The sequence below is a fragment of the Nelumbo lutea genome, chromosome 3 (assembly GCF_056320005.1).
Source record: "Nelumbo lutea isolate HS-2025 chromosome 3, American lotus-T2T, whole genome shotgun sequence".
In the NCBI taxonomy this organism is placed as follows: domain Eukaryota; kingdom Viridiplantae; phylum Streptophyta; class Magnoliopsida; order Proteales; family Nelumbonaceae; genus Nelumbo; species Nelumbo lutea.
The window spans coordinates 31,069,407-31,083,072 of NC_142686.1; the positions used below are offsets into that span (position 1 = coordinate 31,069,407).

At 37.9% G+C, this 13,666-nt stretch overlaps 1 protein-coding gene across 1 annotated transcript in view; it reads left to right on the plus strand.

Moving 5' to 3' along the window:
* The first annotated feature begins 929 nt into the window (after window positions 1-929).
* LOC148864009 (branched-chain amino acid aminotransferase 2, chloroplastic-like) overlaps window positions 930-13,666 on the plus strand; it is a 58,688-nt gene continuing 45,951 nt past the window's right edge. The window contains exons 1-3 of the mRNA XM_088980947.1: window positions 930-1,434; window positions 1,585-1,664; window positions 6,276-6,450. Of these exons, the coding sequence (XP_088837073.1) occupies window positions 1,300-1,434; window positions 1,585-1,664; window positions 6,276-6,450 (390 nt within the window). The 5' untranslated portion in view covers window positions 930-1,299. The remainder of the gene's footprint in view (window positions 1,435-1,584; window positions 1,665-6,275; window positions 6,451-13,666) is intronic.

Consider the following 13,666-nt stretch of genomic DNA (forward strand, 5'->3'; position numbering starts at 1 on the left):
CCCCATGAGAATTCAAATTGGCACCCCACATGCGCCTAAGGGTGTCAATGGACTGGTTTGGATTGGACCCTATCCAATCCAAAATCAATTTGGACGGATTGGATAAACTAACAAGACATATTGGATTGGACTAATTTGGATCAAAATATTTATTAGATTAGATTGGACCTGATCCATCCATAATAAATTTATATTGGATTGGCTTAAACCAATCTAAAACAAAATGAATTTAAATAGATTTGATGGTCCGGGCATTGAATTGGACTGGTCCAAAATGATCGAAAATATTCATTGGATTATATTGGAATCACATTGGACTAGATCATATTAGACCAAATCTAGTCCATTTGCCACCCCACATGCACATTTATCATGCATTGGGAACATCCCATATATCATGTGGAGATGTACCATTACATAATTGGGATGCATTGTGGGGTGCACTCTATAGGCACCAACGTGAATTTGGCCCAAAGAATTAAGGCTGCATTTGTTTCCAATACAAACATAGAATTGGGGTATTTATGTTCGGACCTTGTCATACAAAAATGCAATGATTAAGAGGTCAAAATGTTTTTTCTGACTTTTTGTACCGTGAGGAGAGCACATTACTTTACCCGTTTTTTTTTATATAAAACTGTGCTTTTTGATAATCAATGCAAACAATTTATAGATTGGCATGTTTGACCAAAAGTTCAAGCGTTAGGCAGTTGGAGCATTTAGTGTTTGTTCCCACAATTTGTACAGATTTCAAACAAGAACAGTATAAAAACGGATTACACTGTAAACTCACTTTGCATTCTTGAACCCAAAAGAGGGTATTTATGCAAATTATATATATATATGTATCGCAACCGCAACCAAATACAAATGCAGTCTAAAGTTCAGATATGCTTCTAAATACTGTCCCAATATGCCATTACCAATACAGGAATTCACATATGCGCCCCACGCAGTGCACCTCCCATTCACTTGTGAGCGTTATGTGCGGCTGCAGTTTTGTCAGAATTTGGGAGCGTTGAGTTGGTAGGATTGTTCTCACTTTTTGATAAAATAACGGCCCACTGACGTGGAACGATGAAGCCACCTTAGCTTTTATATAAAGAGAAGATATGCCAATCCAACGGTTTTGATCTTAGATATAAGGTCATACAGAGGTTTTTGACTAAATCCCCTGGACGTTCAGTCTGTCGTCTTCGAATTCGTCTCGGAGCAGATCCGGCAAAGCTCAATTTCCACGCTTCTTTCGAGTTCCCCATTTCTCCCTTAGCTCACGCAGAAACTCAGAAACGGTTTTCAATGGAGACCAGCCTCGCTCTCGTAGGACTTCAACTTCAACCGAGCTATCTCCCCTGCCCGTCACGCAGGGCCTCTACTCTCCTCCCCGCTAACTTCTTCACAGACAGGCGACACTTGCCGCTCTCATATCTCAAGGTTCCTCTTTCTTACTTTTTTTTTTCTCATTTTCTGATTATTGGTCATGATTGACGAAGTGGGTTTGAGTAAAAGGGAGGGTAGTCTTGTTTTGGTCATGTTCTTCTCTCTCATTGTGACTTTGGCTTATTAATTTGTCCACCTTTGCAGCTCCAGAACCAACGCTCTCTCATCTCATCTCGCCCTCAAGTGGCTTCTACTATATGTCGAGGAACTGCAGTATCTAACAGGTAACTGCTGTGGGTCTTTATTTCTTCGACAATCTAGAAACTATTCTATCTCTTTGCACTTAAGACATCAAGTGCATCGTCCCTGTCTAGATTTCTTTTGGCTTTTGATTACTTGTTTCTTTCAAATATGGAATACATTATCGATGTATTTCTTCGATTCTTGCTTGGCCATGTTTGTTTTGCTGGAACAATGCTTATCAAACGTGTGCATGAGAATATACTTCTACATGATTACATGACATTGTACCCTTCTTTGGATGCATAACAAATTCTATTCATGTATTTGGAGTTTTCTTTTAGGTAGCTAGTTTAAATTCATCAGCTATCATGTAAGGTGTCAACAAGCAGGAAATAGTCATAATAATGATGTGTTTGGATTGGCTTCAAGGAAGAACTGCATATTAATCAAATTGAGTGTAAGCATTTTCATGAAATGTTTGCCAGTTCCATGTTTAGGTTAGCTTCACATTGCATTAAAGCAGGAAATGGCCATAATAATGATGTGCTTGGATTGGCTTCAAGAAAACATTGCATATTAACCGAATTGAGTGTAAGCATTTCCATGAAATGGGTTGTCCTGTGTAACACACTCAGAATAATTCCATGTTTAGGTTAGCTTCACATTGCATTAAAAGAATTTCCGTGAAACAGGTTTCTCTGTTTCATGCTTAAACATTTACATCTATATTATTGTGCTTATTTATGAAAACTTATCTGTTTTCTTTCTTGATAAATCCAAATATCCAATTCTTGTAATGTGCCAATGAGAAGGAAGGATTTCAAGTATTCTTATTTGATCCAATCAACTAAGGGAAACAAAGAAGAATATAGTAGGATGGGGAGGATCAATAACGACAGGCTATTGACCCTAGCCTGTGGTTAGGATCAATAGGTGTATTTGCAGGCTTAATTTCTAGCTTCCCTATATTTTCCAATAAGTTCAAAACATGCTTACCTTGAGAGCTGAATATACCCTGTTTGGATCCGACCACTTCAATACCTAGTATCTTAACTCTCCTATGTCCTTAGAAAGGAACATTTTATTTTAATAAATAAATTATGATCTGATTGGACCTACAAGAAACTGTCCTTGACTAATGCATTGAAAAATTTGTCAAACTAGGCTCTAGGAAATTGCTCAAGGACTTTCTAAGCTTACAAACTTGATCATGCTTCTAACCACCATAAGAGGAAGTTCCATATATTCCTCCTCATGTAAATCTCCATTAAGAAATGCATTCTTCATGTCTGGCTGATATAATAGCCAAGAATATGATGCTGCCAAAGATAAAAGAGCTTACACTAAGTTCATTTAGCTACCAGTGCAAAAGTCTCCAAACAGTCAACTCCATAAGTTTGTTTATAACCTTTAGTCACTGGTCTCACGACTCTCACCTTGTAGCTCTCAAGTAATCCATCTGCTCTGTACTTTATTGTGAACATCCACTGACAACCCATTGTTTCCTTCCTGTTAGTGAAATTCACTATGTCCTATGTCCATTTTTTATCAAGGCCTCTATTTCATCTTGCATGGCTTTCATCCACTCAAATGGCTATTGATCTCAACAATAGAAAATGTTGATTGGTTAATATCTGAGTACCAATTTCTGGTTAGCTCTATAGCCTTCAATTATACAAGCTTCAAAATCTCTGATTCTTTTTTCTTGATTTTTAGGCTGCACTATCTAGGGATCACTTCTAGGCATCAAACTGATTGACTTGTTCTCCTTAAATCTTCAAAAAAAAAAAAAATCAGGTAAGAACATTAGAAGTGATCAGCCACTTCAATTCTCCATGCACACTGCTAATCCTAGTTGTGTATGGGCTTCACATCTGGAAAAAAGAGTAGGAAACCCTGCATTGGTACCAACTTGTCTCTTGCAGCAATGAAAAACATTAACTATAACAGAAAATTGATAGAGAAAGAAGGAGAAAGTAGACGAAAAGAGGATAACAGGATAAGAGAGAGAGAGAGAGAGAGAGAGAGAGAGAGAGAGAGAGAGAGAGAGAGAGAGAGAGAGAGAGAGAGAGAGAATGACAAGAAAAAACACCCAATTGTGGGAGCCAATGTGAGTCCTCACCTGTTTTGTCATTAACAGGTATAACCGAATAAGAATAATACAATTATACCCCTGCTTGGGCGGCATGCAATAAGAAAGCTATAAAACTTAAGTAAGGCTCATGGACCACTACACTACAAAAGAAAACCAAACAATAAACAAACACAAAGAATATAAAAAGAAATAGTGTAAATCCCTTTAACCTCCTTGGGTCTTCTGAAAAGGTGTTAAACCTCCCCTCAATGGCTCAACTTCGACCTGCCCTTAAACATCCCCTGACCTTTGGGGATTAAGGGACTTATACTCCCTTCTGTTACTTTGCCATTAGAAATCTAACAGCAATTGTTGATGTCATGGATATAAACATATCATAATGCCAATTTTTCCCTTATGTCAAATCATCAAATGTTTGATGGCTGAAGTACCCTTAAACCTTTAACAAAAAATACCCTTAATCTTTAATAAAAAATAAAATACCTTTAAGACTCTCTTCACCCAAAAGCAGGTTTATTTATGCCATAAAAAATGAAATACTAAAACATATTTACTTGTATTAACAGTTGAAGGGCAAAGTTGGAATTAGGAAAAATCTATTAACTTGATAGGAGGAATTAGTATGGGCATAATGGACATTTAATGTCTCTGTCCACTTAAAAAGTAACAGAAGGGGTTTGTAAGTCCCTTGATCCCCTAAAGTCAGGTGATGTTTAAGGGCAGGTCAAAGTTGAGGGGAGGTTTAAGGGATTTACCCTAAAAATTAAAAAAACTAACAGACAATAGGGCCCATAACAAGTTGGATTATCTGTCAAAACATCAGCAACAACTGAACCTTCATCAGAAAAGTAAGGAACAGATTCAAAGAAAGTTATATCAACAAAGATAAAATGACAATGCAGCAATGTTTATAACCTTTTTTGTGTACAAGAGTAGCCCAACAATACACATTTGACAGCTTTGGGATCAAGTTAATCTTTGTTTGGTGATAATTAATGAACAAAATGCATACATCCAAAGATGCGAAGGAGATGAAACAAGGGAGCATATATGTGATAAAATCTTGACTATACCAACTTAAAGGACAATACAGAAGGGGTGGACCTAATTGGATGGTTCTTGCTCTTTGATTGTAAAGGGTCAGATCCTATGGGTTGCGAAGGAAAGATGCTGATGCTTGAACTTGAAAACATGGTAAGAGATGAGAGCTGGAACTTGGAATGTAGGTTACAGCCAACTATTGAAAATTCAGAAGTGAAGAATTTTGAAGATAAAGGTTACTCAGAAGAGGAAAATGGTGATAGGACAGAGAATACTCATAAGGGTGTAGCTTTCCAAGCAAGGAACGAGAAGGAGAATGGACTAATCAATTTGGTTGAGACTTGATAGAGAGGTACAAGTTGGTAAAAAAATTGGGTTTGCTCTTTCTTGGGTGAGAGGATTTCTCTAGAAAGGTATTTTTGGAGGTAGAAGAAAGAGAATAATCACACTACCAACAATGGTGAATACTGAAGTGGAGGTTAGTAAATCTTTGGGCTTGTTCTTTATAGGAGGGGGGGGGGGGACTTGCAAGGAAAGCTTTTATGGAATTGGAAGAAAAAATTTGCGGACCTTTAAATGGTAAAGAAAAAGAATTGGTTGGTTCATGAGGTGGCTTGCAGCAATGAAAGGAATAATGAGATCCAAGATAGAACGAAAGCAACTGGAGTTGAAGGGGATGGGCCTGAAAGGAATGGTGAGATGGTAACAGATCAGATCTTTGAAAAGAATGTGGTACTTTGGACCTGAAGAATATTGAGAAGATTCCTAATGCCATAAGAAGGTTCAGATCTCAAAGAAATCAATGCACTTTCGTGTTGAAAGTTTTTTCCAGATTGAAGATGGGGTTATGTTGGGTCAGGCCCATTAACAAAGTGAAGAAAATGAATAAGAGAAGTAGAGAGGTTTGCATTCAAGATTCCAGAAAGGCTTATTAATAGGCATTGATGTTGGGAGATCTTGATGGTCTTGTTGGTGGTTGTGTAGGTTATCAAGGGGACGATGGAGGGTTGAATGTAGGCATGTAGAATTCATTCATTCATCCTAATAAAATATAGTTTTTAAAAGACAATTAAAATTATAAATTCTTGTTTTTGTAGGGATTAAGAATTTAAGACCTTAATATGAACTTGTTTGGGTTTGCCTCAAGAGGCTTGGTTGGGGCCTGGGGGTTTGGGGGCAGAGCCCCTGGGCCAGCTGCTAGGCATAAAAAAACAGAAAAATGCGCATATCTGGGCTGAAGTGCAAGGGCCATGTCTTTCGAAAGTGCCACACCTAGGGCCAGCACTTATAATATGTACCTCACCTTTGTGCCTAGGGGCACCTTTTAAACCACTCCTTCAATTATTGTTGGGGTTCAAGGACATTAGTCATATAACATGAACTGGTTATTTTGTCAAAAGCATTTAAATGGTTAAATAAGTTTCAAAGCTTGTGATACTTGAATTCCAAAAGTGATGCCTCTTATGCTTACATGTTTACTTTTTGCAAACATTAACTTTTGTTCATCAAAAAACAGTGAAACATTCGAATTGGATGATATAGATTGGGATGACCTCGGATTTGGTCTCGTGCCAACTGATTATATGTATGTAGCAAAATGTTCCAAAGATGGGAATTTTTCAAAAGGTGATTTACAACGTTTTGGGAACATCGAAATGAACCCATCATCTGGTGTCTTAAACTATGGGCAGGTTAGTTATCTGAGCCTTTTTATTGTTATGTATTTGCTTCTTTGTTTTCAACTTCTAGACTATGGTGATGTTTGGCATCGCTGATGATTCTTCCCTATTGATTTTCAAAAATCGATAAATTTTGCTATTTGGTATCACTTCTGCTATGTCAGCTGATTATTGAGAAATCGGCTTTGAGTCTATTTGGTACTGATTCTCTAGGGCTGGATATTTTTGTATTAGAGTTATTATTCAGTGCCATGTTGGATGCCATGTCATCCTCAAAAAATCGGAATCAGCTAGAAATCAGGAAATCACCAAAAAAATGGTGATCCCTGGAAAGGGATGATTTCAAGAATCGATTTTTGGTTGATTTCCTGAAAATCACCAAAATCGGTGAACCAAACAGAAATTTCAATGCCGATTCCTCTAACGCTGATGTGGCTCCAACATGGCTGTGATTTTCAAGAAATCGTCATTGACGCCAAACATTACCTGTGTCCAGCTGTGTGCTTGCCATATCTGAGTAACATAATTTCATTTGTATATTCTTGTGGACTCTAGAAGTGAAACATGTAAGGGAGTTCGCCAATATTCTTACAATCATATGCTTAACTATATATTCTCTTCCAGTCACAGGGATGAGGGACCTTGAACTCAAATTCTTTGTAGTTTATGTTTGTTCTGCAATATGATTATTTAACTTAGTCTCCAAGCTTAAGAATCTTGAAATCCAAGAAACTTGATTTGAGCTCAACTGCCACAAGGTTCTACAAATATACATAAGTGAAATTTTGGTAGGTACTTATGAATTTTTTCTCTAAAATCTGCTAACTTGGGAAAATGTACAACATAAGGATTCTTTTGGGTTTATTATCTGATAGCCTATATATGTGTGTGTGTGTGTGTGGAAGGCTGAAAAGGAAGTTTGAGGGCACAAGTTTGTTGGCAGTTGTTTTTATGATCTTTCTTGTGGAATCTTCCCATATAATCCTTCTATATGTTCCTCTATATTTTCTTTAACCTTTTTTTGATCAGCAAGGGACCAGATCAAGAGAAAATATTACTAATGATGAATAAAAGAAAAGGCAAGTGATGCGAAGGATACCTCCTTAAGAGGATGGGCTGAACTAAAGTAGCCGACCCTCCCCAAGAAACACCAAAATCCCAGAAGTCTAACCTGGTGGTTCTTTTTTTTTTTTCTTTTGATGTAGATTGTGATTAGATTTATGATTGGGCTTTAATTTTTTTTTTGATGAATGAAAATAATTTATTAATTCAGAAAAAAATAAGGCAATATAGGAAACCCAAAAAGAGGCACGAGCTGTTACCTCTTCAAAAAAGCATTACATCAAATTAAAAACAGAAATAGCCATAAGTAAAATTACAGAGCAGCCCAAAATAAATGTTCCCTTGAAGCTCCCTGCTTAGCTAACCCATCCGCTAAGGTATTTTTTTATCTTCCCACCCAAAGAGAGGTAACAGCCATGTTTCTTGTAAGCCAGTTGACTTTCCTCAATAAGTCTCTGTGTCGCCACATGGCTGAAGCTGTGTCTGTCAGCCATCCCACAACAATCTGAGAGTCTCCTTCAACTACCAAGTGCTGAACTCCTAATTGTTCTGCAATCTGAATACCTTGTACCGCCGCTAAAATCTCAGCTCTATTAGAGTCTCCTATTCCCACAGGGCCTGAAAACAAGGCTAAGATGTTGCTCTCCATATCTCTCAGCACCCCTCCCATCCCCGATGGGCCTGGGTTTCCTTGGCTGCTGCCATCAAAGTTCAGCTTTACCCATCCTTCAGGCAGAGGGATCCACACTGCAGATTCCTTGTCCTTCCTTGTATGGCCGTTAGCCACTACTATCCAATTTCTCCAAAATATCATCAAAGGAAAAAGTACGAAAGAAGTCCATAGTTCTCAACCAATGAATGGTCCTAGTCAAGATACAATCCTCAACAGCCTGAATGCTTCTTTCCTTTTCCTTGAATATCATTGCATTCCTTTCTTCCTAGATTATCCACAATGCGGCTGCTCTAATACATCTCCACATCAATTTTCCTTTTTTTTATAGGCCACACAAAAAAGGAAGGATCGAATAGCTGACTTAAGTCTGTGGATAGATTTCACTTGCACTCAAACAAAGAAAGAATCCAACTCCAAATAACCCTAGAAAAGGAACAAGATACAAGAAAGTGGGAAAAATCCTCACCACTAGCCCTGCAAAGTACACACCAGTTAGGGGACAAACACATGAAAGACCTTTTCTTCTGCAAGCAATCCAAGGTGTTAATCTTTCTATAAAACACTTCCCAACAAAAAATAACAATTTTAGGTGGAACAGGTCTAGACCAAATCTCCTTGGTTGGAAAACCCCACTATCTCAGGGAAGAGCAAAGGGACTTAAAAAAGGAAGCACAAGAAAAGTAACCTTTTGGATGAGGGGACCATAATCTCACATCCACACTAAGATGGTCCAAAAAGACACTGCCAAGAAGAGACTACATATCTGAAACACTGTTAAGTTCATCATCCCTCAAACCTCTCCAAAAGCCAAAGTCCCAACTTAAGGACGAGGGTGAATTAGGAGATGGGAGAAAATGAGAGATAGCTTTTTTCTTGTAAAGGGAAATAGAATAAATAGACGGGAATTGGTCCTTAAGAGCAACAATACCCACCCAAGTGTCTTCCCAAAATAAAACAGAGTTATTAGAATTGACATCATACCTCACAAAGTTGAGAATAAAGACACTGCCAAGAAGAGACAATAGATCTGAAACACTGTTAAGTTCATCATCCCTCAAACCTCTCTGAAAGCCAAAGTCCCAACTTAAGGACGAGGGTGAATTAGGAGATGAGAGAAAATGAGAGATAGTTTTTCTCTTGTAAAGGGAAATAGAATAAAGAGACGGGAAACACTGTTAAGTTCATCATCCCTCAAACCTCTCTGAAAGCCAAAGTCCCAACTTAAGGACGAGGGTGAATTAGGAGATGAGAGAAAATGAGAGATAGCTTTTCTCTTGTAAAGGGAAATAGAATAAAGAGACGGGAAACACTGTTAAGTTCATCATCCCTCAAACCTCTCTGAAAGCCAAAGTCCCAACTTAAGGACGAGGGTGAATTAGGAGATGAGAGAAAATGAGAGATAGCTTTTCTCTTGTAAAGGGAAACAGAATAAAGAGACGGGAATTGATCCTTAAAAGCAACAATACCTACCCAAGTGTCTTCCCAAAATAAAAGAGTTATCAGAATTGACATCATACCTAACAAAGTTGAGAAATTGAGGGAGGATACTCTGGATTGCTTTCCAAGGAGATGCCAACGTTGCTTGACGTGATACACCCACATCCCAACCATTTTCCAGTCTGCCATGTATACTAACTATCACTTCATGCCACAACCTCTCCCTTTCTCTAGGCCACCTCCGCAACCATTTTCCTAAGAGGGTTTTATTCTTGAGAGTTAACCTTCCTAACCCCAATCCACCTTCCTCTTTGCTCCTACAAACTATTTCCCAGTTGATTAGATGATCTTTTTTTTCCTCCCCTATCTCCCAAAGAAAAGTTCTCATTAGTCTCTCTAGCTTCTTAGCTTTCCTCTTAGGAATCCTAAAAATAGATAAAAAATAGACCGGTAGGTTTGCTAGGGTGGCTCTCAATAATGTCACTCTACCCCCTATAGAGATATAGTTTCTTTTCCAGGAAGCTAATCTTTTCTCAAACTTTTCCAAAATTGGGGTCCAAAAACTACAAGGGCCAAGAAGAAATAGGACAACCTAGACAGTCTGCCACAGAATGAATAATCCCCTCATTCATATAGACACCTACCACACAACTCTTATCTAGGTTTATCTTCAAATTGGAGACCTTCTCAAAGTGTTGTAACAATGCTCTAAGGTTCCTCGCTTTTTGCCTGTCACCCCCTTCACAAAATATTATGATATCGTCAGCAAACTGTAGATGGGTTACCTGGACATTGTTCCTTCCTATCCTCTAATCACTCACTTCCTCTTCCTTATCTGCCTTAGAGATTAATCTACTGAAAACATCTGCAACTAAAGGTGAAAAGAAATGGAGAGAGTGAGTCACCTTTTCTAGGTCCTCTACAAGCTAGGAAAAAGTCTTTAACCACCCCATTAACCAAGACTGAGTAATGGCAGGAGCTAATACAGCCCTTTACCCAGTTGCACCATCAATCTCCAAAACCACAACACCCAAGGACCTCTAGTAAAAAATTCCAATCTACAAGATCATAAGCCTTCTCTAAGTCTAGCTTACATGCAAAACCTTGATTCCCCGACTTTCTCATGTCCTCCACACACTCATTTGCTATTAAGATCCGATCTGTTATTTGCTTTCCTTGCACGAAAGCACCTTGTGCTTGACTAATGATGGATGGTAGTACTACTCGAATTCTCATAGGCAACACTTTAGCTAGGATTTTATAGATGCTTGTCACCAGACTAATCGGCCTATAATCCTTAGGGTCCTTTGCATCTATCTTCTTTGGGATTAGGGCTAAGAAAGTAGCATTAACTCCAGGGCTTACCTTTTTTTTATCTGCAAAAAAAAAGATTTTGGACTTTAATTCTCCTTGAATTTGAAGGCAGTAAAAAAACAATTTTGGTTTGACTTTTTGGTCTACTTTGTTGGTTTAATTTTGTATGGGATTTGAGTGTAGTCTATTTTTGTTGGAATTTCTGTCTTGTATTGCTGGATGGTGACATCTTGTCACCTAAGACATCTGTACCTTTCTATCATTAATAAATTTTGTTTTTCATTTATTTTAAAAAAACTTATGATTACATTTATGGTTTGGATCATGAATCCAAATGAATTTTTACCATAAATCCTTTTATGAGGAAATCAATATATTATTTGTTTTGATCCTAATGTTCAATTTATTAGTCGTATGATCTACATGATTCGCATGATTTGGAACAAATTGACTAGATCCCAATCCAGTATCTTGTCATTTCTTTTTTCTCTATTTTTTTCAAGTCACTTTTGTTTGAAGACTTGATGTAATACAAATAGTCTTGTGGGAGCTAGGTAGTTTGAAGATTCAAAGGAATGATTCAATAGGGTTAAGTGGGTCTAAAAATGGAAAATTTCAATGAAAATTTGTGTAAAGACTTAAAATATAGAGTTATATCGAGTGATTCAATTTCAATGAAAATTTGGTTCATTCTCCTGTGCCTCTTTCTTCAAAGTTTTAAGCCAGTCCACCAGTCCTATAGCCCTCCCTTTTCGTGCTAATGAGGTTCGGTGTAGACCAATTCCTCCTAGGGTTGGCATTTTTTGTTGGGAAGCCTTTCTGGAAAGAATCAACATTGGTGATCCGTTCCAAAAGAAGAGGCCCAATGCTTGTTTGTCCCCTCACTGGTGTGTTCTTTGTAAAGCTGATGGGGAGGCTGGTTTTCATCTACTGGTGTTTTGCCAATTTGCAAAGTCTATTTGGGAGTGGGCTTTCTCCCTCTTTGGGTGTAGCTGGAACCCTCCATCAAATTTGCAAAATCTTTTTTCCCCTTCTTTTTTCAAGTGGTGTATGAAAAGGGGAAGGGCTATGTGGAGAGGACTAAGGGCTGTGATATGTTGGTCCTTATGGGAAGAAAGAAACTCTAGGATATTCTCTGAAGTAGAGAGAGGTGCTGAAGAACTGAGGGCTTTGATCCTTATAAGGGTCGTACAGTGGATGAAATCCCTACAGCTATTCACAAATTATATAGTGGATGAGATTGCTAACTATACCCAGACCAAAACAATGATGAGTATGTCTTGGACCCCCCACCTGCGGGTTTCATAAAACTAAACTTTGATGGGAGTTGTAAAGGAATCCTGGACAATCAGGGATTGGGGGTGTTTTCAGGGATGAGAATGGGGTTGTTTTTGCCATGTTCTCAGGCCCAATTGGAGTGGGTGACTCTCTCAGAGCCGAGATCCATGCAGTTATGAAAGGAATCCAGAAAGCTAGGGAGATGAATATCAGAAAACTCATAATTGAAGGGGATTTGGAGGTGGTGGTAGAATGGCTGAATAAAGACAACAGTGGCTTATGGAATTACAGCAATGTGAGGAGGAAATTTAGATGGATGGTTCGAGAAAGGGAAGTTAAAATAAGTTGGGTAAAAAGATCGGCTAATTCTTTTGCCGATGGGTTAGCTAAACAAGGGGTGGAGAGGGAGTCAATGTTTTGGGCACAGTTGTAATTTTATTTTTCTATTTCTCCTCTTTCTCTTTGTTCTCTTTTTTTCCTTTCTTGGGGCTCAAACTGTAGTTGGAAGATAAGAAGGTTTGTCTTCCTCTTTGTAATTATTATTGAGATTATCTAATGCATTGTGTTATTGATAAAAAAATAAAATAAAATAAGCATGAAGTTATTAGGCCGGATTGTAAGAGGACTGAGGGAAGGAAGAAGAAGGGTCCAGATAAGGAACCTGATCAGAAATCTTAAAACAGAAGTAGTTCTGCAAAACAAAATTTGGAGAATTTTTGAGTTAAGAATAAAAATTGAAATTTGGGGGGAAGAAGAGGGAGAGTGGGTGGATCTTAAAGTGTTGAGGCTCTAAGGGATTATGGTCGGGAGCTTGGAAGTAATTGTAGCTTTGTGGGTAAACTGGTCATAGATTGGGTGTTAGTCACTCCAGATTTCAACCAAGTCAACAGATTTGATTTGCTAGAAAATTTTTAGAGTAGCCTTGAATTTTAACTGTGCAATGTAGAGCCATTTTCAGTTTGACTACTTGTATTTGATATGTATGGGTGTCTCATCTTGATAACCAATCAAACTGTAATGTTTCTCTTTCTATTTTAAGGAAAGCTATTTATTTATTCATCAAAAAAAGAGGTTCTAGGTAGTTCAAGCACATGAAAGTCTTCATCAGAGAGAACCCAAAAAATTCTGAAAATTAGGATTTTGCTTGGAATTTTGGATTGAAACTTTGCAGGGTGAATAATAATGGACAAAAATAAGGGAGGACTAAATTGGTAAGGAGCTGAATTGATCTTGCACAAAAGAGGAAAATGTTTCAAGGAGAAAAGGGTCAAGAAAAGTTGAAACTAAGAAAATGGGCAAAGAAAAGTTAGAACTTAGGTTCATTTATCAAAAAAAAAAAAGTTAGAACTTAGGTTGTGTGGAGGGTCCCAAGCAGTTATTTAAAGCATTGTTGAGAACTAATAGGGATCAGTGTTAACAATGTGATGAAGCGATGACTAGTCATTTTGACTTCACTAGTCGATG